This window comes from Notolepis coatsorum, assembly GCF_963971535.1.
Source record: "Notolepis coatsorum genome assembly, chromosome: 11".
NCBI classification, from domain to species: Eukaryota; Metazoa; Chordata; class Actinopteri; order Aulopiformes; family Paralepididae; genus Notolepis; species Notolepis coatsorum.
The window spans coordinates 91,716,098-91,739,535 of record NC_140175.1 but is presented as its reverse complement, the minus strand read 5'-3'; the positions used below and the strand labels follow the sequence as shown (position 1 = coordinate 91,739,535).

At 45.2% G+C, this 23,438-nt stretch overlaps 1 protein-coding gene across 3 annotated transcripts in view; it reads left to right on the top strand.

Annotated features, from left to right (window-relative positions):
• LOC311236923 (semaphorin-4D-like) overlaps window positions 1-23,438 on the top strand; it is a 92,962-nt gene that overhangs the window by 5,056 nt on the left and 64,468 nt on the right. For all 3 annotated transcript variants that reach the window (XM_084324721.1, XM_084324719.1, XM_084324720.1), the window contains exon 2: window positions 19,343-19,450. In XM_084324721.1, coding sequence (XP_084180847.1) covers window positions 19,413-19,450 — 38 coding nt within the window. In that variant the 5' untranslated portion in view covers window positions 19,343-19,412. The remainder of the gene's footprint in view (window positions 1-19,342; window positions 19,451-23,438) is intronic.

Below are 23,438 nucleotides of genomic sequence, written 5' to 3'. Positions count from 1 at the left end.
GCTGTGTGATCATTCACCAGCAGCAGACAAATCATTAAACCACTGGCTGCACGCCACTGAGCTGTTTAGGTATTAGGGTCCGCCATGCCGACTTTCTCTGGAGTTTGTGTGTGTGTGTGTGTGTGTGTGTGTGTGTGTGTGTGTAATTGGTAAATGGACTGCATTTATAAAGTGCTTTTAAAACTTATGCCTCACATTCACCCATTCACACACCAATGGCGGCGGCAAACCATGCAAGGTGCCAACCCGCTCACCGGGAGCAGTTAGGGGGTTAAGTGTCTCGCTCAAGGACACTTCGACAGGCTGCCGGTATGAGCCAGAATTGAACTGGGAACCTTCTGATTACCAGACGACCTTTCTAACTCCCGAGGCACAGTTGCCCCCTATTATTATTATTTATTTTAAAAATTATTATTATTAGTAGTAGTATTAGTATTAGGGTACAGGGTCCCAAAAACAGATGGCACAAAAATTGCCTTGGGAGATACTACATGATGGATTGGATACACAATCATACAACTGGTTTCCCCATGAAGGCTTCTTCAGGTCTGATGTTGTTTGATTCTGTACATCCATACGGCATCTCCTAAGCCATGTTTCATGCCTTCTGTGTTGTCGGGACTGCCTGTAGAGTAGTAGAGCTAATAAATCTAGTGGTTTGTTTTGTTTTATCACTGCTGGCTCCTGTTCGTCCTACTAAATCATCCGGATGTCCTGGCGTTCTACTAATATCTTCCCCCAGGTGCGGTGTGAAGCCACGTTGACGGTGATGCCTTGTGAAGAGATGGGCGTTGTTGGTTGTTAAAAACTAATTTTAATAATCTCTCGAAAGAAAAACACCCTAGTTGGGACAGACGAATCCCGCTGGCGAAGAAAATGTTCCCACTCTGCTAGCAATCTGGTTCCAAAAACAGTAAAAGTTTTAAGACCGATTTAAGCCGCTCAAATGTTTATTACTAGTGTAAAAAAAAAACAGCATTGTATACATGCATACCTGTTAACGGACTATCCAGGGATAATGCACGCACCTAACGCCTACGAACAGAGAGCACAACCGTGTGATTTAAGGTTGAGGTCTGGCTTCTTTTTTCAAATAGATTTGTGTTATGTAAGCATATAGGCCCCCTGCCAACCACTCCTGAGAGGAGAATAGGGAGCAGATGAGAGAGGGAGAGGTACCAGATTATCCGGGTGTTGAGGGAAGCGCTCTGAATACAGTGCTGCCGGTGACCCCACGCAGCAGGACATAAAGCAGCTAAATGTTCCACTTTGACATTGAAGGAGACTGGAACGCCCACCAAGGGGGCGTCTTCAAAGCCATCCTGCACGTCGGGTTATTGCTCGAGAGATGGTGATAGTACCTGTGGGTCGGGTCATACACCGGTGGAAATGATACTCTGGTTGAGGTTTGCGCGACCTATAGTGTATGTAGGCCTACATTTACCCGTATCGTTTCTACACAGGTATGTGATCCCCAGCTGTAAGTACTGCGGTAATAGAAATACTATGGTTGTACAGACGGGGTGTTGTGGGATAAAGTGTGAGGTATGAATATTATAGTATATATACAGTATATGAATATTATTCTGTAATAATTGCACTGTTGATGGTTATGGTTAATGGTATCCCAAGAAAAACAAATAGAAAGTGATATAGGGTATATTCTATATTGTTACCGTTCAAACGGGGAACAAAATTTACTTTTTGGCTTACCAGCCAAGGTGGCTGGTAGATTAAAAAAACTACCAGCCAGGCAGACTTTTTACCAGCCAGAAATTAGAAATAGCTTTTTAGTATATCGCCATGTGTAATTATTATTACTATTATACAGGGCTCTACGCTAACCCTTTTCCCAGGGAGCACATGTGCTCCTAAATTAAAAAAAATATTAGGAGCACACAAAGAAATGTAGGAGCACAGTGAACATGTTTCAAGTAACAGAGTTTATAAACAAACTATTTATTACATGCATATTATACTGTGCGTGTGCATACTAAGGGACAAACATCTGTGCAAATAGCACATACCACCAAAATCACACATTGGCCCATGCCTACTAGACGCAAAGGATATTGGTTGTCAAGCTGCTTTGGAAAATTCTTTATACAATTATTTAATGCATTATAATTTAAACGCTATTGAATAATAGTTATACTATAGCTACTGTCCAGCAATATCTTCCTTTTGAATGAAATAGGTTCAGGAGATGTAGAGAGAGGGACACACGCACACACACACACACACACACACACACACACACACACACACACACACACACACACACACACACACACACAGAGAGAAAGAGATTCTCAGCCCCTCCTTCCCTCACTATGCCTTTGAGCATTCCCACTTCCCAGTGATTAGCGTTAGCAGTAGTTAGCGTTAGCAGGTTAGCTTAGTTGGAGTACTCAGTTAGCAGATAACATTACAGTAGTTAATGTTTTTAGCGCGGCGTGGGTATACAGGACTGGTGAGGATGCAAAGCATGTTAGACAATTGGAACCGCTGCTCACAGAGTTTTCGTTGCACATAGAAGCAGACTCGAGATGAGTTGTTACAGAGCTGGTCCACGCTGCTCCGTGACTATTATGAAATGACAATTGCGCGTTGACACGCCCACTACGCAAGACGATTACTCGCACACTGTGCTCCTAAATGATTTTTCCAGTTCACACAAATCAATTTTTTAGTGGCAAATGCGAGTGAAATGCTCGCACTGTATAGCCTTGATAGAATACTCTAAATATGCTCATATGCCTCCCAATTTCTTTACACGCCAGAGTGGCTTAGTAGCCTCTGTAATTTACCAGCCAAGGAGGAAATCTACACGCCATTGGCGTTTGGCGGGTGGTTATTTTGTTCCCTGCGTTCAAATGCTAAAGACTGTAGGTCTTTATATATCAATGTATGAAATTCAGTCTCCAACATCTGTGTGATCAGAAGTCGTCACAGTATATTGAGGAGGAATGATCTGAATTTGCTATATTAACATAATAGATTAGATGTAAATCCTATTTCGGCTGGTTAGGCATTGCTGGCTTTTAGAGGTTTTCTCCCATTGCTTTACCTTCTGTGGCAGTGTGCCTTTTCTTAAGTACAAAACAAAGAAAAACAAGTTGGAATGGAATTCCTGTTTTTATGGTACTTCCTGTTTTAAGGATGCTAAATGAGCTTTTCTTTTACACACGTGCGTTTTATATTTATTTGTCTTTTTAAGTTTGATGTGCATCTTTCCACATTCATTGGAAGCACATGATTCACATGCTAGATTGAATTACGTCGAAGGCTCTTTGCTTGTTAACGATGACCGTACTGGAGCACACAAACCTGCCTCTTTTTATTCTTAAATCAATAATCGATTCAAATTGGGTGGGGACACGAGAGAGGGAATTCAATCAGGAACTGCTGCGACTGAAAAGGAGCTTTGTGGTGAGCCTTTTGTCCAGAAATGGCGCTTGTTTTTGGAAAAGTCTGGGCTTGTTTCGTTGGACGTCTTGTTTAGGTTTTTCGACCAATGCCTCACCTGTTTTGTCACATTTCTCAGTCGAGGGTTGTGACATGGCGTGGGACGGGGCTGAGCGCTGGCTGGACCAGACGTAAAGCAAAGCACACAAGGTTGAGTGTCCCCCTCGTCAGGCCTTCTGTTCAAACTCACTTATTCCATTACATAAAAAAAGAGGCCGCCTCTTTAAGGACATCAAGGCCTTCTCTTGTCCGTGAGTATGGGTTAATTTGATAAAAGCCTAATGGGCTTGAGAGGACGACCACGTGTGTCCAGGTGCTTTCCCTCGCAGACGGCCACCCTCTCTCTTTACCAATTCAATAAGTAGTCAGCCCTACCTACGAAGAACGTGCTTGTTCAGTCGCCCTGCCCAGGGGAAGGGTGGAGGAGGGCTAATACCTGTAAATTGCCTGAAGGGGTCTGACTGGTAGTGATCTACCCTCTGCTGTGAGATGCCACTGTAACAGTGCTGGAATGTGCATACTTACTTACACATGTGTGTGCACTAGGGCTGGGCAATTCATCAAATTGTATTTTTAATCACCATTTTGGCTTTCCAACCATTATGAAAACAAGATGATCGACTTTTAGCCAGGTCATATTTTTAAGCCAGGATTTTTTTTTAAACCAGGTCATGTTTTAGATTTTCAGTTGAAATCCACTGTTAACCCTTTAATCGCCAATGACGTGTTTAGACTAGGGATGTCCCGATCGATCGGCCACCGATCGTTATCGGCCGATATTCAGTATAAATATGCGATCGGTGATCGGTGATAATGTTTTATTTTCACCGATCGTCAAACCCGATCGCTGTCGCTGAGTTCTGTCTCAGACACCGGTGGTGCGGCGTCTGCTCTCGAGTCCAGCCCCTCCCGCACGCATGTAAACACGGGTCTAGTCTAGTGAGACACGGGAGGACGGCGTGTCGTGTCGGCGTCTCCCTGAGCTAACGTTAGCTTAGCTACCGTTACAAAATGACCCAGTCAACTATTCACTTTTAGTTTAATACATGATGAGGCATTGTCTAACCGAACGGTATCTAGCCGGCCAGCTACCGATAGCTCCTGACATCAACAAACGCTCTAGCAAGTATAGTAGGTAGGTATGATACCTGTTAGCTGTTAGCTGTTAGCTCACGTTAGCGCAAGTTAGTTCACTGTTAAAAACGAAATGTCCCATTGACTAAATAATTCACGAGGCGTTGTATTAACGTTATATATCCGGCTAGCAGTAGCTACAGATATCAATGTCTTATAACACTGATTCGATGCGTATTCGAGCTGAGGGCTTGCTGAGCACAGTTAAGTAACGTTATACCAATAGGGTCCAGGTGCAGCGCCGGAGAATCCTGGCCGTAGCTCGAGGCTACTCGAGTATAGGTCCAGCTGCAGCTCCGGAGAATCCTGGCTGTAGCTGGAGGCTACTAGAGTACACACAGACAGTGGAGCTTGTTGCCTGGTGGCGATGTCTCGCAGATAATACAAGTACAAGTCTAATTATATAATATATATATTTTATAAAAGAAAAAAAAATTATATAAAAGAAAATTTAATTTCTTTTAATCAAAAACGATCGGTATCGGATCGGTATCGGCCGATATGGCTCACGACGATCGGTGATCGGTATCGGTGGCAAAAAACATGATCGGGGCATCCCTAGTTTAGACGTCATTCCTCGCCATGCGTAATCTGCCAAATGACGTTTTACAGCGTCTTTGAGATCAATATTTAAAAAATCTGTCATGGCAATCATATTTCACCCACGGAGACTTGACGGGTGCTGTAGATCTCCTCTCAACTCTCCAACGGTTCAAGACCGCCACCTGGTGGCCGATCGGCGAGTTGCCAAAACTGGAAGTGAGTGGCCGGAAGTGGTGCTCACCCATATTTCGTCCGGCCACTCGCTATCGCTCGCGGGACTCCATCTCGGCACACTGGATAATCGATCGGTTGCATTAACTCAATAAACAACGTTATTTGGACATATATAGTATTATACAACCTGGAAATGGATCGCATATATCAACATCCCATAATAGCAATCTTTTTGCTCCACGCTCATCACCCAACGCTACGAGGAGACTGGGGTGAGTTTCAGCGTGTTTGATTATTATTATCCATACAAACTGCTATGATTAATATATCACCCATTCTACATGATTCATTTAACGTCGGTCATTGCATTATAAACTACCCCCCCCCCCCCCCCCGGTCAACATCAGATGATGAGTCATGACGTTTAGGACCTTGTACAATTGAAATTTTTTATCTGACGTCAATCGGTATCAAACTACATTTGATGATCTAATATATGTATTTATGGCTATAACTCACGTTCTATGGAATGCTGCAGAAAACGATAAAAACATATTTATACTTTAGACCGTATTTTAGTATGAATGTGTCAATGAAAAAGTAGAACGTTGCTACATCCTAAACGATAGATACTTGATGTTGAATGGGCCATAGTAATGTCAATTTAGCAATACAATTTAAAAAGTTATAGCCCTGCAAAGAAGGGGAACATCTCCATAGATTTACAGTACTGGCAGAGAAGGGATTAAGATGAGAATAATCTCCAGCAGATAAAGGGTTAAAAGACAAATTTTTATTTAGTTGAAAAATGCATGATGTTTTCAAAGTCGATGAGTAATCATGTTAAATAATCGTGATCTCAATATCGAATAATTGTGATTATGATTTTTGCCATAATCAAGCAGCCCTATTGCTCACACACTCGCATGCACGTCGCACGACGCACGCACACACAAACTATTGTTCTTTCTCATTGGCATACTAAGTAAATACCTGGATTCCCCAGGGCATCAAGTCGGCAATCCAAAGTGACCTGAGATTCTCGCGTGGCATTTTCAAATGGGACCTTCATCTTTTAATCACTCTCCCCCGTGGTCCCGCAGACTGATGTAGGGAGATTGGCATCACTGGTGGACCTTCAGCGCTAGACCATTAGAAGGCAAGGTGTGCGAGGAAGCAAGGATAGAGAGCAGTAAGATGGATCACGTACCAATCTCATTGTATCACTTAGTTCTAACAGGAGTGGCTCGGGGGGGGGCCCAGGGGTAAAAGGCCAGGGGCCAATTTGGGGCTCGCCATTGTATCGGGTGCGTTTCGCTGACTCCTGTCATAACACCATTGCTTGTCATAATTCACCTCGTCTAGGACGACCCCCTCTGATAGACACACACTCCTCCTCTGCCCCCCCCCAGACACCCCAGGGTTGAGCACACAACCCTCCCCTGCCACACCCCTGCTCCCCCCCCCCATCCAAGACACCCCAGGGTTGAACACACAACCCTCCCCTGCCACACCCCTGCTCCCCCACACCCCCAGGCTTGAATAATTTCCTGTTGGTTGGCAATGAGGGGAGGGGGGGGACAGCATCTGCTTCCATAGTAGCAGCAGACAATGGCAGATGTACGTCGTAGGTACCTTCAGGCGTGTGTGTGTTGCTGGGCGTGTGTACATGCATCCCTGCATTCCCGAGACATGTCCCCCCCTCAATATCTTTCTTGTGATTTGAGAGGTTATTTCAATATGAAGGGAGATGTGTTTTGAACACTGAGCTCCTTTTCCTGTCACATGAGGCATTTGTTTCCTTCTCTTTGGTTGCAGTAAAAAAAAATATATTGAGGTTGGCCTTTTTCAATATGAAAAAGGCCATATTGGTTTCACGAGAAATCATACTTTTCAGTTGCTCCAGACTTGGGAGGGGGGGGGGGTGTGTGTGTATGAGTTTCTTCGGCTGAGTGAGCATCTTAACACTCCTCCTCGTTTCAAAATCAACTGTCGGAACGAATCACATGTCCCACCGAGAAATGAGAAGATAGGAAATTGTCTTTATCGGTCAACACAAGGTAACCCAAATTGCCACTGGATCCACGAAGCGTGTAAACATTTGGCCACTTCAGGAGAGGTATGTGATCGACGGTCCAGAAGAGAGAAGACTCGGGGGTGCAGCCATAACGTCGGGCCAAGATGAGACGAGACGGACCACTCTGGGGCAGTTTTCCCCTCACAAAGTCATTTGTACAATTGGCGTTTATTCTCGTATCGGAATTCACACTGTGAAAGCAAGCACTACTATAGTGGCTTCCAGGAAGAATATTTCTTAGTTGGCTCAAGTAACTCATGGGAATGCCAAATGAAAGCTGAACTGGAGAATTGTTGAAAAGAACCCCCCCCCCCACCCTCCTCACTTCCAAGATCCAATGGGTGTAGCCAAGAGCGATATCATTGAAGGAGTAGAAAGCCTACTAAAAGCGCTACTGCAGTGCTATTGACAGCTCGCTTGGTGTTTTGAAAAGGTTCCCAGAGTTACGTGGCTGTGGAGGGAGGAGGGGAGCTGGAGTGGAATTGAATGGGGGCGCTGCTTCGCCCCTACATACAGTACATTCTGTTACCGCGCCGGGGCTAGCGGACATCGTTGACTGGAGGGAATAATGTTCTGGAGGGGGTTTGAACTTTGATTGAATCCCCGCTTGGTGTCGGAGGAGTCCAGATGGCGCGTGCAATCATTTAATTTATACGAGCCGTCTCGCCGGAACGGGGAAAGTCAATGTTATGGGAGACTGCGATGTGCCACACAACACACGCTGGCATCGGGTATCGGGCCAGCGAAGGCTAAAATTGGGTTTTGGAATCGGGAGAGCGATTATTAAAATTTGATCTCGAGTGTCACGTCGGAGATCAAAGCAAAGTGACTTGGATTTTCCATGTTTTTCATCGATCAGACCGGTACTTAGTAACATTTGATACTTTAAAGGGATAGTTCAAACTTTTGGAACCCCTAAACTAGCTACCAATGAGGTTGACCGGCAGAGTCCTTTCTCAGCACAATCCATGCTGTTCCTCATGCTAGCTCCGGCTAATTAGCCACAAACCAAGGCTGTACAAGCTGACTGAAAACAACTGAAATCTACTTTGTGTGCACCGTGGAGTAGATTTCAGTTGTCTTCAGTCAACTTGTACAGACGGGAACTTGACCCCCATTGACTTTGCATTGGTTTGTGGCTAACTAGCTGGAGCTAGTATGAGGAACGGCACCCTTTACAACAACAACAAACAGGGCTAGGGTTCCAAAAATCTGAACATCCCTCTAGTCTTCACAGAAAAGCTTTTGCACATAATCTCACACAAACAACAATTTTAGCACCTATTAATTTAGTTTGACAGTTACTGAGAGTTAATGAGTTTGAATGTGTCCTCCAGTGGTGTCATCTCATCAGAGGACGGTGCTAGATTTATTTTCTTCATCTGCATGATTTCGTTTTGAGCTGCAATTAACAAACACACCACATTAAGCATTCATCACTGGAGGACGCATTCAAACATATTATTAACTCTCAATAACTGTCTAAGTGAATGTGTGCAAAAAAAGAGACTGTTTATGTTTACAGTTTCTGGGATATGTGTGAGATCATGTGCATGAAAAAAATATCAGTTTTGGTGAAGTGCCAAACCTTTCAAGTTTAGAACTGACAACAAGTTTAGTGAATTGGTTTCAGCAGTGACAAAAGTGTTATCTGTACATAGATCTTTATTTGACACTGTTGAAATTTTACCTGTAAGTCTCCCTCTTTCATCGGTCATGTATATTGATGATTTCCATTCGGTTGTTCACATTTACATTTAGTCATTTAGCTGACTCTTTTATCCAAAGCTACTTACAAGTTCAAGTTTGTTCAGCGTCGTCAGGATGAGCGTCCTCTTCTAAAACCCCAGCTTTGAGTAAACATTGCCCGGCGACGATACAAACGGTCCTCACTGCAACACGCACACGGAACTACAGCAATGTTAATGTTGACTAGCACCTAGGGCTACAACCGACATGCACACACACACACATGCACACACACACACACGTGTGCACACGGAACTACATCAACGTTACTATCGACTGGGATCCAGGGCTGTACAGCCGGCACTGAAAGAGGGCAGCAGCTGGACCTCCGATCTCCATTCACCTCTTAAAGGAGTGCAAGACATCCCTATAACAATAGACACACTCTATCACACAGATGCACACACACACACACACACAACCCCAACATCAACCCCAACATCAACCCCTCCCCCTCCTTTCTTCCCCCATACCCCAGGAATTGTGTGCATTGATGCTTTCCAGAGGCACGACCTCGGCGCTATCTCTCTCCCCTGGCGAGAGCCAGAGTTTGGCCACTGCGACAGGGAAAAGGCAGGTCTGCTCTTTAAAGACCCCATATTAGGGCTGGGCGATATGGCCTAAATATGATATCACGATATTTTCTGACCTTTCGGCGATACACGATACGCATCACGATGTTTTTCTTTTTTTCCCCAAAATTCATTATGAGGCTTACCAAGACAGTATTTGAGTTTGCAAGCTAACATTAAAGACAAAATAAAATACCCATGCATTTAGCATTTTTATATTATATATTAGATTTAGATTATTGGATTATTAGATTATATATTGCATATATTTAGCAATGAGATATTATATGATTTAGATATGAAATATGATGAATTGAAAATGGGGGACCCTGATGTAAACAAGACGAAAGTCTTTCTCTGGTCTGCATCCTCCAGTCCGCTGTTGACTGTTGTTGTATTGAGCTGTACTGTATTGTACCCATGCTGCAATCTTTTAATAACGTTCTCATTCATTCAGTCGGCAAACAGAATCATTTTGATTGACAGTCGCGTCTGCCAATTACGTCACATCGCTTGCACCCGCCCTGCTGTTCTTAGCACCAATCGGAAAGCGCGTATTTATTTTTTACTTCCGCCATTGGAGAGCTCAATGACAATAACAATGGCAGCTCGCCGCGGCCGACGTTTAGCTTTTAGCTCCGCAGAAGGACTAAACGACTGGAGGCATAATGATTTTACTGCAATGGATGTTATAATAAAAGCCTTTCCATACATCTGTCTGATTGAAAACTTTATTAACAGACCGCAGAATGGGCACAACTGAGTCAGCACGGGCTGAGATATGAACGAGCTTGCTATATCTAGGTCGACCTCGGTCGGCACTATGTAAATACGCTGATGTTATTGAAAGTGTAACTATATAGAGACCTCTGAACAGGTCCTGCATTATTATTATTATAACGTTAATGCCACAAAACGAATGCCTTTGTTATCATAAGTAGTCACTTTTGATGCAGTAGTGTGTGTGGGGCGGCGCTGTTCAAAAGTGTCAACGTGTGGACCAGATTGACGCGACACAAGCCTCTTGGGCAAAACATCACGATATCCACGATACGTTTAAAAAGTGTATTGTTAATGAACTGTACCCGATATTTATATAATATCGTCATATCGCCCAGCCCTACCCCATATATATATATATATATATATATACCCCCTATTGTCTGCAGCCAGCCAGCCACAGGGAGTGGGGAGAGGCGCGCTCTCTGGCAACACCGCTTGCTATGCGTTCAGAGGGAGGAGAACAGGGAGGGGGCAGGCGGGGCTGTGACTGGCATCCTCTTCTGACAATTTCTGTTTCCCTTTTTTTGGGGGGGGGATTGACATGGTTTAATTATTTATCGCCATAGAGACGGGATACGGAGGGAGTGTTTGAGAGCGAGGGAGGAGAGCATGAGTGCGGAGGAGGAGGGAGGGAGGGAGAGAGGAGGAGGTGACAGTCTAGTGGTGGAGGTGGAAGATCACTTGGGTTTTTTTTCCTTCCCCCTTCATCTCTTGTCATGAACGCCGGTGGCGACACTGGTCACGGTGACACTGGGACAGGGTTGGGCTGTGAAGAGTGGAGCTTCTTCTTGGATCGACCTTTTCGCTCCATCTTCCCGGAGGACCCCCAGAGTGGCTTCCAGAGTATGGTAAGGTAGCCTCTCCCACCTTGTTTGGGTGCTGCTGACTGCCGCTGTCTGTGGCATCCTGGACTGGAGTAATGTAAACAAACTATTCCTTCATGGTGTATATAGCGCACGTATAACCACATCTGACCCGTGTCGAGGGTTCGCCGCACAGTGGAGAGTGTGTTCTTCATGCCTGACATGTGCTATTTTTACCTGATTCGCTGTCTGGATGTTGAATATTTCAGTGTGGAGGGTGGATTGTACCAGAGTGGTGTTGTTGACTTCTCGCTGGTGAAAGTGCTTGTACCACACTAGTACCCATGTCTGCAGCAACCCTTTGTCTTTGCTACTTGCATGTTGCTTGTATTGTCCTCCTGGATGTCTCCTATGACAGACAGCCAGTTTATTTAAAAGATCTTACATTTTTTTTTTTTTTTTTTTTTAAGAGCAGCTACTTATGTTTCAAACCCAGCTCATTTGTCCTGGTCGTTTTTTATAGCGAGACGCAGTAAAAAGAAAAAGTTTCTCTTGCGCCACCGACCGGCTCTGTTGCCGCCGGTAGCTCATAAATCTACCTTTTTTTTAAAGAGGGGAAACGAGGTCTTTAAACCCAGGCGGTTCCCCTCGGCGAGGACCCTTGCGCTGCGGCTTCTCTCCCTGCCGAGTTGCCTGTTGTTTATGCTGTCATTAAGCAGCCGCTGGGGGAGTCCGAGGAGGGACGGTGTTTGTTGCGTTTGCTCGTGGGCTCGGAGCCTCCTCCACACACACACACACACACACACACGGGGCCGACGCTCACCTGCCAGGCTTGGATAGATCAAAGCCCGCTGACGTGTCTTTCAAGTGCTATCATTGCACTTCAAAGCCCTGTGTGTGCTCGTGCCTCCTAGCGCTGCGGCGGTAACAAAGACAGACGCCGGCCAGTCTTTTGTCATTCATGTGGCAGCTCTCTAACCCGCGGCTGCAGGGCCGTGGCGGTGCTGGACATGTGGCAGCTCTCTAACCCGCGGCTGCAGGGCCGTGGCGGTGCTGGACATGTGGCAGCTCTCTAACCCGCGGCTGCAGGGCCGTGGCGGTGCTGGACATGTGGCAGCTCTCTAACCCGCGGCTGCAGGTACTGGACATGTGGCAGCTCTCTAACCCGCGGCTGCAGGGCCGGGCGGTACTGGACATGTGGCAGCGCCGCCGCCGCCTTGTTTTTTAAATTTATTTATTTATTTTTACTTACTGGGCTGTAAGGATTTGGAGAAAATATCTTGATTGCGGTTATTTTGACAGATGTTGCAATATAATGATTCACATTTCTTTTCCCCTTAATATTAACCCTTTCACTACCACACTACAGATGGTTAACCCCTTTCACTGTGACAATACAGAAGGTTAACCCTTTCACTGCCACACGATAAAGGCTAACCGTCTGTAGTGTGGTAGTGAAAGGTTAACCTTCTGTAGTGTGGCAGTGAAAGGGTTAAAATGGTCATGGTTGATTTTCACGGGAATCTATAGCGGACAAAGATGCTTTCTTAAAGTCTGTAGAATGTGACTTGTAGGCCATGACATCTCTACAACACCACTGATGCCTAATTTTAGAATGTTATTTCGACACATTTCGCCTTTTTAACAAACATCGCACCTCCTGCGATATTTTAATATTGCACTAGACCAGGGGTTCTCAAACTTTTATATACCACGACCCCATTTTATTTAGGATTTGTTTTGGCGACCCCAAACAATAATTTCAATGTGGAATTAAGGAATATCAAGATAAAAGCATACATTGTTGAACTTGATCATGCATATTTATTAGAAAATGTTATTAATTACAGCACTGTTATCAATACACATTTATAAAACGAACCATATTTAGTAGGGGTGTAAAGGTACACGTATCCGTACCGAACAAGTTTCAGTGTGTACCGTACCGTACCGAACGGCTGTGTAGTGTACCGAACGAATAAAACGGTAAAACCGGGGGCCGTTTTTTCACAAAAAAAATAATCTTTTTCGTTTGACAGCCCTACAAGTACAATTAGTTACTGCACACTACATCACCCCTGCCTGGAACACTTTCCCCCACTGTACCAAAAACCGTACCGAACCTTGACTTCAAAACCGAGTTACGTACCGTACCGTGGTTTTTGTGTACCGTTACACCCCTAATATTTAGCCAAAATATGTTGCCAGAACATTAAAAAGAAATAATAATAATAATAGATACAAAAATAAAAATTTACTGTCACCTACCCATGACCCCACTTTGGGTCGTGACCCATAGTTTGAGAACCACTGCACTAGACCATATCGCGATTTTGATAACATTTTCGATTAGTTGTTGCCTGAGCCCTACTGGACTCGACACGCAATGTGGCTCAAGTGTCAAACCTGTGTATTTATTTCCCCCCAAGAGGCTTTCATTTGTCAAACCTGTGTATTTATTTCCCTCAAGAGGCTTTAGTTTCCACATAAGGTGATATCATTGTTTATGAGAGGGGAGGGAGGGGGGGCTATTTTCTTTCCCTCCAGTAAACACGGCCTCGTCTTGCGTTTGCCTTCTTTTCCTCAAGGAAAACACTCGATACATCACCACCGCCATGCGAACTAGAAAGCATATTTTTCCATAAGATTTGCACATATCGGCTCATTTCTGGCTCATTGGGTCAATGACCGCATTGTGCCGAACCCACGGAATCTCTCAAATTTTTTAGCCATTCCGCTCACAGCTGTTATTATAAGGAAATGCCGTTCGGAAATTGACGCATCGGTCGAGAGGGAGGCTCTGCACTTCATCGCTCCTCGCTCTCTGAAGTCGCCCACTGCCCAGAGCTCAGTCGTTAAACAGGAACTCTGGCAGAGACCTGTGTGGCACAGTATACTTTATTGTTGCTCAGTTGTGTATATACGCCCACTTACACGTTCGGGAATTGGGTATAAAGCCTCTATAAAGACGATGATTAGGATGGTGATGTTGTTGTTGTTGTTGTTAGTCTCAGTAAGTACTTTCCCACAGACGCATTACTATTGAGTAAGACCAGAGGGAATGGACCTAAATGGAGATGCGATGCCTGGCTGCATACGGATGCATGAGAGGGAGAGAGAGAGACTGATGCATGAGAAAAAGAGGGAGAGAGAGAGACAGACGGATGCATAAGAAAGAGAGGGAGAGAGAGACAGATGCAGGAGAGGGAGAGAGACAGACGGATGCATGAGAGGGAGAGAGAGATGGATGCATGAGAGAGAGACAGACTGATGCATGAGAGAGAGGGAGAGAGAGACTGATGCATGAGAGGGAGAGAGAGACTGATGCATGAGAGGGAGAGAGAGACTGATGCATGAGAGGGAGAGAGATAGACAGACAGATGCATGAGAGAGGGAGAGAGAGAGAGACTGATGCATGAAAGTGAGAGAGACAGATGGATGCATGAGAGGGAGAGAGAGACTGATGCAGGAGAGGGAGAGAGACAGACGGATGCATGAGAGAGACAGACGGATGCATGAGAGAGGGAGAGAGAGACTGATGCAGGAGAGGGAGAGAGAGACTGATGCAGGAGAGGGAGAGAGAGACTGATGCAGGAGAGGGAGAGAGAGACTGATGCAGGAGAGAGAGAGAGAGAGACTGATGCAGGAGAGAGACAGACGGATGCATGAGAAAGAGAGAGACGGATGCATGAGAGAGGGAGAGAGAGACTGATGGAGGAGAGGGAGAGAGACAGACGGATGCAGGAGAGAGGGAGAGAGAGACGGATGCAGGAGAGTGAGAGAGACAGACTGATGCAGGAGAGAGGGAGAGAGAGACGGATGCAGGAGAGAGGGAGAGAGAGACGGATGCAGGAGAGGGAGAGAGACGGACGGATGCAGGAGAGAGGGAGAGAGAGACGGATGCAGGAGAGAGGGAGAGAGAGACGGATGCAGGAGAGGGAGAGAGACAGACGGATGCATGAGAGAGGGATAGAGAGACTGATGCAGGAGAGGGAGAGAGACGGACGGATGCATGAGAAAGAGGGAGAGAGAGAGACGGATGCATCATGAGAGAGATAGACAGATAGATGCATGAGAGAGAGGGAGAGAGAGACGGGCAGACAAACAATGCACTGACTAGATGATAAATGGACGGGTAGACAGACAGACGGAGCGCTAGAAACGGGTGACAGAATAAGTTCAAGTTCTCAAGTTCAAGTTCTTTAATAGTTGTCATACAGAAGTACAGAATACTTTCATACAAAATGCTTCTTACTGTTACGCTCCAGAGACTGTGCTAGACAAGATAGTATCAAATAACATAATAACATAATATAGCATGAATTTAGAAGAAGAAAATGAGGTCACAGTGTTCGGTATAGACATATGTACAATGTTCTGAGTTACCATATAATATACAATACACAATACTATGCAGTGTACTAATGTACAGTACTATCTAGTGCAAAGCAGAAATGGGATGAGGTACAATTTTAGGTACAATTTACAGTAAGGTGTACGAGTTGTAGTGCAATCCTTCATCCATAAATATAAAGTGTGGGGAGTGGGTGCTACAGTGTGTTTGTTTAAAGTGGGTGTGTGCTATAAGTGTGTGGAGTGGGTGCTAAATAAAAGCAGGTTCTCTAAAAAAGACACAGGAATCTCCTATATAATGTGTAATAGGAAGCTCTTTCCTCTCGTTCCTTTAACTCCTCTCGTTCATCATTGATTTGAACACACCAGCTAGGTCAAATCCATAGTGATCGATCCTGCTCTAGGAATCTCATTTACCTGTGTGTGTGTGTGTGTGTCTGTGTGTGGAAGGGATGGAGGAGGGGGAGCCGCGCCTCCCCAGACAGACTACTGGTGGCTGGCTCCGAGGCAAGTAGCTGTCTGTCTGGGTGAGGGCTGCTTGGCTTTGGCTGTGGGGGTGGGGGGGGGGGGAGGTAGTCTACCACCACCACCTCTCTCCCTGGAGACCACACAGCCCACCGTAACCCTATCAGCCCACATCCATAAAGCCATTAAGGCCTCTTAACAAATTGTTTCTGGACAAGGCGCTGAAGTCGACACATTTCTGGATGACCGCAGAGGGGCAAGCGGGGTTTGTGGTGAAACAGGATTTTCCATCGCCACGCTTGACCTAGCATTAATACACTGGGGGGCTGGGGGGGGGGGGGGGGGGGGGTAAGTACATGAGCTAGCCTCTAGCTGATTATCTGAGCTAGATACCCCACTGGCAGGTCAACAGTCTGTGTTATCGGTCTGTGTTGACAAAAACCAGGATATAATCTATGAATCTAATGATACGTTGCTCCTCTAATCTTGCCATAGTGAGATGAGTTGATATAGGCTAATGCAGTGTTCTGCTGATGCACTGTTGGTAGAGGGGTCAGAGGATCTGCTGTGCTGCATACAGCCCAGGCGGCTCAGTGTATCGGCAACATGAATGTTTCACCGACTGTCGGAATGCTGGCAGTGCTTGCAGCGTCATGGAAATCTGCTGACCAATCTGCATCGCCAAACGCATCTGTAATCCAGATGTGTCCTAGACAAACTATATGGACAATTATTTAAAGGCGCCCCGGTTTTAATTTTTTTTTTAATTTTGTTTCATGTCTTTGGTACATGGGCCATATCACCCATATTATTTTCACAAGAGTTTCTTTGTTTGATGCCATTTTAACCGAACTATGGAGATCTTGTGTGAATAGATGGATCAGGATATTGTCGTGTGTTTATTGTGTTGAGATGGTAATAACCAAACCAGTCACGCTGATACAACCTTGTCACCATCGCTTCTTAACTCAATCAGCATAATGCAATCTGTGTCTTTTTGATTGAATTCGAAGGGAAACCATCGGAAGAATCTCTGTCTTCTTGTCTTCGCCGCTATAATTATTGCCTGCTCGCTAGCAGGTGGATTTCTTGGTGCGCTCCCATTTACTCTCACTAGCTGGCTGCTTTAGTAACTATGGCAACGGCATCCCCCCCACAAAGTTGAAGAGACCAGGGGCGCTCGCCGGGCTAATTGTGAGCAAATCAGGCATAGCTGCAAAGTTATCCCCCCGGCACTGGCGATGGCCCATTCCACTGGCTTTTGTGTTCAGTTCAGGTCTTTGGTTGTTCGTTCGTTGTTGTTGTGTGTTCTTGTTAAAATAAGTGTTCCAGGGAGCTCCGTGTCCATAATAACAGACATAGAGAAAGCACAAAACCTGGGGGGTCCTTTTTTTAACAACCTGAATTCTTCATGTCCTTTTATAGACCTTCAGTGGTGATGTTTTGTTCAGATTAGGCATGCACCAATAGCACTCTTACACAGCTGATCCAGTCCTGTGTTTAGGTACTGGCCTCTGCCGTGTTCCAATTCAAGATTCAAGAGAGATGTATTCGTCACACACATACACGAGACATGCAGTGAAATGAAGGTGGCCATGCCCGCCTTGATTTTGCAACAAATACAAATAATAATAGAATTAAATAGAATGGATAATAAAATAGAGTTAAGAGTTAAACAAAAGTACTAAGATACAATACAATGCTAAGCTTACGAATGAACGGTAAGGAGTCCTATACACCTATACACAATATACTGTTATGCTATACTATACTATACTAGCTATACTAACTATACTATACAAAAACATACAGTTATGTTTTTTAAAGTGACCTTTTCTTTTGTGTTTAAAGTGACCTGTAGTGTGTGTGTGTGTGTGTGTGTGTGTTCATGTGTGCTTGTGTGTGGAGAGATCAGTGTGGGAAGCTGGTGGGTGGGGATCGGACGTTGTGGACAGCGACTCCTACAGGTCGGTTGGTGTGCCTGCGCAGTAGAATCAGGAAGCGACAGGGGCGGCGTGTCCCTCCCACGCAGACCCTTGCCACTGAGAGAGCGCGCTGTGCAGGTGAAAAGATGCGACGGCTGCCTCCTCGTGTACCGGATGGGACACGTGATGCAAGGCTTTGTCCACATTGCAGCCGGCCAGTGGGCATGGCCTAACAACGTTCGAGACAGGGGAGGGTAGAATTGGACAATACGAAATTGGGATGGGAAAAAAATAGAAAATGGGAGAAAAGGTAGATTTAAAAAAAAAAAATTAAAAAAAAATTAAATAAGTCATTCTGCGATATCTGTGACTATTTTCCCTTCTTGGTGTGTTCAGCTATGCAAAGCTAGTGCTCCGGTCACGCATCCACTCAACTCATAGAAAATACAGCATCAGGCTATTCTAAAAGTATCGATACTAATAAAATGGAGTATTGAACCGTTTTTAACAGCTGGGTATCGAGATAGTTTTCTAGTATCGGTGTATCGTGCAACACTAGTAAAGACATTTATTTTGACATTCTGATTTAAGAACTTTCTAAATAAAAGAGTTAATTTATCTGACTGCTTGTATTAATTGATGAAAAAGTAGCCATGTGCAGTAATATAGATAATAAAATTGAGGATGTAATATATTAGTGAGCTGCATCGAGATGCATCATCGTGGACAGCTGAATCGTAATCGAATCGTGAGGCCAGTGACGATTCACAGCTCTAGTATATTGGCATGATATGCTATATTGGTATTTATCGATACATACATTTGGGACTGGGGTATCGAAAATAGTTCTTTTGGTATCGGAAAAATACTGTAGCAATATTCCGATGCGCAGGTAGTTAGTCTCTGTGTCAGCGAGCCAATAAGCATGTTTGTTCCAAGATATAACAATTCAACCACAATCCAAAAATCATTCAAAATGTAACACCGCCTCCGATTGGCTGACACACAGCAGCACACACGGCACACGCATAACTCGGCAAACTAAGGTACCGGAAAAATGTAGCGCTTTGCCATCTGTATCGAATCCCAGGCATCCGCATCGGTATTGGCACCGGTAGCGAACATTTTCAAACTGTACCACCCAGCCCTATCCCCGTTTCAGATTTGGGTTCTTAAATTCCCTTGTCTTATCGAGAGTGCTCTGAACCTCCCGGCAGGCGTGGCTGTGACGTAAACACAAGTTAATACAGATGTGTGTTTGTTCAGCTGATGTGGTTCTCTTCCTCTCCTCTCCAGAACCAGCCTCGGGCCCGTCCCACATCCACCCGTTTCCCGCCTCTGAGAAGCAAACTGAACGGGACTTTTAATGAATCAATACTCGCTTGCTGACGCCATGACGGACAAGTGAGTGTTTGTCTCTCTCTCCCCTGTGTGTGTGTCTCTCTCTCCCCTGTGTGTGTGTGTGTGTGTGTGTGTGTGTGTGTGTGTGTGTGTGTGTGTGTGTGTGTGTGTGTGTGTGTGTGTGTGTGTGTGTGTGTGTGTGTGTGTGTGTGTGTGTGTGTGTGTGTGTGTGTGTGTGTGTGTGTGTGTGTGTGTGTGTGTGTGTGTGTGTGTGTGTGTGTGTGTGTGTGTGTGATGTTGATGCACACACTAGAAAGTGTCCACTGTACTGCATGCCCCTCTTTCCATCATGAGGTAAGAAAATGATGACATCACAATGATCTTGTGTTTCCCTTGGTTACGTCCCGCTCGCTGTGTGGAAGAATGTCGCCTGGAAGTGTATGTGTTGTGTTTGTCTTTAGAGGGAAATGTGGAGGAGAATCTGGGTTTCTGACAGTGTAGAGAAAAGCGGCTGATGGTGGTGGGATTGGTGCTGATGGTGTTGGTGGTGGGGGAGGGGTTGGTGGTGGTGGTGGGGGAGGGTTGGTGGTGGTGGTGGGGAGGGGTTGGTGGTTGTTTTGGCCCCTGAGGACGTAGTCATTTGCATCAGGGCTGATTTGCATCCTGGTTTTCTGTGTTGGTATGTTGCTGCTGCTCTGTCTTTGTGTCTCCCACCCAGTTATTCTTTCTTTCTTTCTTTCTTTCTTTCTTTCTTTCTTTCTTTCTTTCTTTCTTTCTTTCTTTCTTTCTTTCTTTCTTTCTTTCTTTCTTTCTTTCTTTCTTTCTTTCTTTCTTTCTTTCTTTCTTTCTTTCTTTCTTTCTTTCTTTCTTTCTTTCTTTCTTTCCCTCTCTCTCTCTCTCTCTCTCTCTCTCTCTCTCTCTCTCTCTTTCTCTCTTTCTCTCTTTCTCTTTCTCTCTCTCTCTCTCTTGGATATATGACTAAGATTTGGGTCACAACAAACAAAACAAACGGGCAGTGGTGAAGTGAGTGTTGCAGGCCTGTCAGCTGATTGGGATAGTGAGTGTGGCGGGGCGGGAGGGGAGGGGGGGGGGGGCATGTGTCACTGTGCTGTGGAATGCAAGGGTTGTATTGCTGCTCAGCTCAAAGTGACGAGTGCCCGGCGGTGCCTGGAGGAGGAGCCTTTTAACAAGTTTGCGGCAAACGAGTAATAAAATGTAAAACCAAATGATTAGAAACATTTGAGACGTTTTCATGGTCGTGGGTGTGGTGTAATGGTTAGTGTGTGTGTGTGTGTGTGTGTGTGCCAGAAGGGCGTGTCTGTGTCAAGGGAGGTTTCCCAAGCCTGTGTGTTGGTTGACCACATTATTAGTCGGATATTCCACACTGGGAAGTTTTAGTCGGCAATGTGCAAAACTCTGTATGCGATGCCTTGCTCGATTGGCTTTTAATGATCAACCTTGTTGGCACTGCCTGTCTAATGTGTGTACACACACACACACACACACACACCAGTGCTGCACCTGTTCAGCCTCTTTTAACCCTTTCACTGCCGCACTACCAAAACGGTTAACCCTTTCACTGCGACAATTCACAGAAGGTTAACCCTTTCACTGCCACACGACAGGCGACCGTCGGTTGTGTGATAGTAAAGGCGTTAACCTTCTGCCGTGTGGCAGTGAAAGGGTTAAGACGGAGACGTTAACTCTTCGGAGGCGTGCCGTGTCTCTGCAGAGAGAGAGGCTCAGCGGAGGATATTGAATAACCACACCGGCTCAGCCAGGTCTTCATGACACAGGCCTCAGGGCACCCCCCCCCTTTAGCCAAACGGACCGAAACGTATTGAAACTGGTCTGATTGTAGAGCTTCTATTTGCACAGAGACGTATTTTGTCTTGTTGCACATTAGACTGTTTTACGACTTTGGCCTTTATTTTATTTTTTTTTACTCGCTGAGGCCTTCGATTTTCAGGGGGAGTCAAACTTTTCGGGTTTGACGTTTTTTTTGGACTAGACACAAAGGCGGAACAAGAGAAAGATGTTCTCGGAAACTTTCGGCCTTGGAGCTTTGCTTTTGGAGCCGGTCGGCGCTGCGGAGATATTTCTCTTGGAAGGCCTGCGTCCGTCCATGTGGGACCAATCAGAAAAAGGGCGATGTTGTGTGATGTTCGGGGAGTTTTCTTGAGTAAGTGATGATGTTGTTGACAAGCTGTCCCATTGGATCAAAGGTATCTAGGCAACTGGGGAGAGAGGATGGGGGAGGATGGGGGAGGAGGGGGGGAGAGCAGGGAGCCCCAGATTTAGTAGTTCATTGTTTGTCCCTGTGCTAGTCAGTGTTGTAGGCCGATTGTTGGTTGAGGGGGAGAAGAATGATGAATGTCGGGCCAAAGGAAGTGAGGGAGAAGTGTAAGATGTCGTCGTCCCCTCCCCCCGATGGTGACGGGGAACAAAGCCCCCCTCAACGTGAAGCTACTTAAGATTCATACAGAGAGGGGGGGGGGGGGGGAGGCTGCGGAGTTCACTTACTCTGTCTCCCTCTCTCATACACACAGATCTCATTTTTACTTGAGCTCGCTGACGAGCAAACATTTACACACAGAGGGATGTTATCAGCGGGCGGCCCAGTAGATGTGTGTGCTCCGAGCGGTGCTCCCAGATACAGAGGCCCAGAGGCCCGTGTCCAACCGAGGGAAATTCTCTTCATTTATTTTGTTCTTTTTTTAGTTTGGTCGATAATCTGTGGTTTGCCGATATCCTCTTACACGCCCAACGGGACTCCCAAATGTTTGCATCCGTGTACATCGACATAATGTGTAAATAATCGTCATCTCTGGCCGCGCTCCAAAGCGCAAGCCGCTGTTGAATTGCTTGTGAGATTATTATATTGCAGCAGCGGTTGTGCTCTTGAGCCCGGCGTGGCGGCTGTGTTGAATAACATGATGGTGTTTCTGCGTCGGGGTGGATTGTAAGTACAGCGGCCTATTGTTACCAGGACGCTCTCTTGTTATATAGAACGTTTCCAAAGCCAGATTTGCCTTCTAATACTGGTGGACAGGGATTCTTTCAGTTGAAATCCAAGCCTGCGTAATCCTCTTCAATGCTCTCTGTGTGTGTGTGTGTGTGTGTGCACGTGTACAGGGTCCATGCACCACTCGTTCGAGAACTGAATGAGGAAGGAATTTCGCCCAGTTCTCTCTCCAATAGGTTTGTGCCGTTGGTTTGGAGCTTTGCACCAATGGTGAAAGTAGAACAGAAAAGCTTAGGTGATTTATACTCCAAATGTACAGGGATAATGTGGCTGTGATGGCTGCCAGCACACTGATTTTTAAAAAGGAAAAAAAATAACCTTTCAGTGACTCACTGAACAGTAGGAGGAGATGATAAAACACACACACAGTAAACATCTGTTCGGTTGCGAAAGTTCCTAAGTGGGTTTGGAAAGATCTGACTCGATGGCTGTGAACTGTGCTCTCAGTCCCTCCCATGGTCAGTAGGGATGGGTACCGAATTCGGTACTTTTGAGGTACCGAACCTAAACACGTCGGTACTACCGAGTATCGAATCAAGTGAGAAACCGAAAAAAAAATATAATTTTTTTTTTTTTTTTTTTTTTTTACTTTTTTCTTTTCATGTCAACGTTCACACGCACAATATATGCTTACCTAGGATTTGACTTGATTCAACAACAAAGCAGTCGGAGCAATGACAAGCCGAAAACTGTCGAAATTGTAGTTATTTGAAGTTTTGATTTTTTTTTACGACTGAGGTAGGTAAATTAAATTTCGACAGTTTTCGGCTTGTCATTGCTCCGACTGCTTTGTTGTTGAATCAAGTCAAATCCTAGGTAAGCATATATTGTGCGTGTGAACGTTGACATGAAAAGAAAAAAGGGAAAAAAAGGGAAAAAAAAGGGGAAAAAAAGAAATTAATAAAAAATATTTTTTTTATTTTTTTTTATTTTTTTTTAAAGTACCGAAAAAAGGTACCGTTGGGTACCGGTATCGATTCACAGGTACCGGTATCGGTTCAAATGTGAAAGGTACCCATCCCTAAT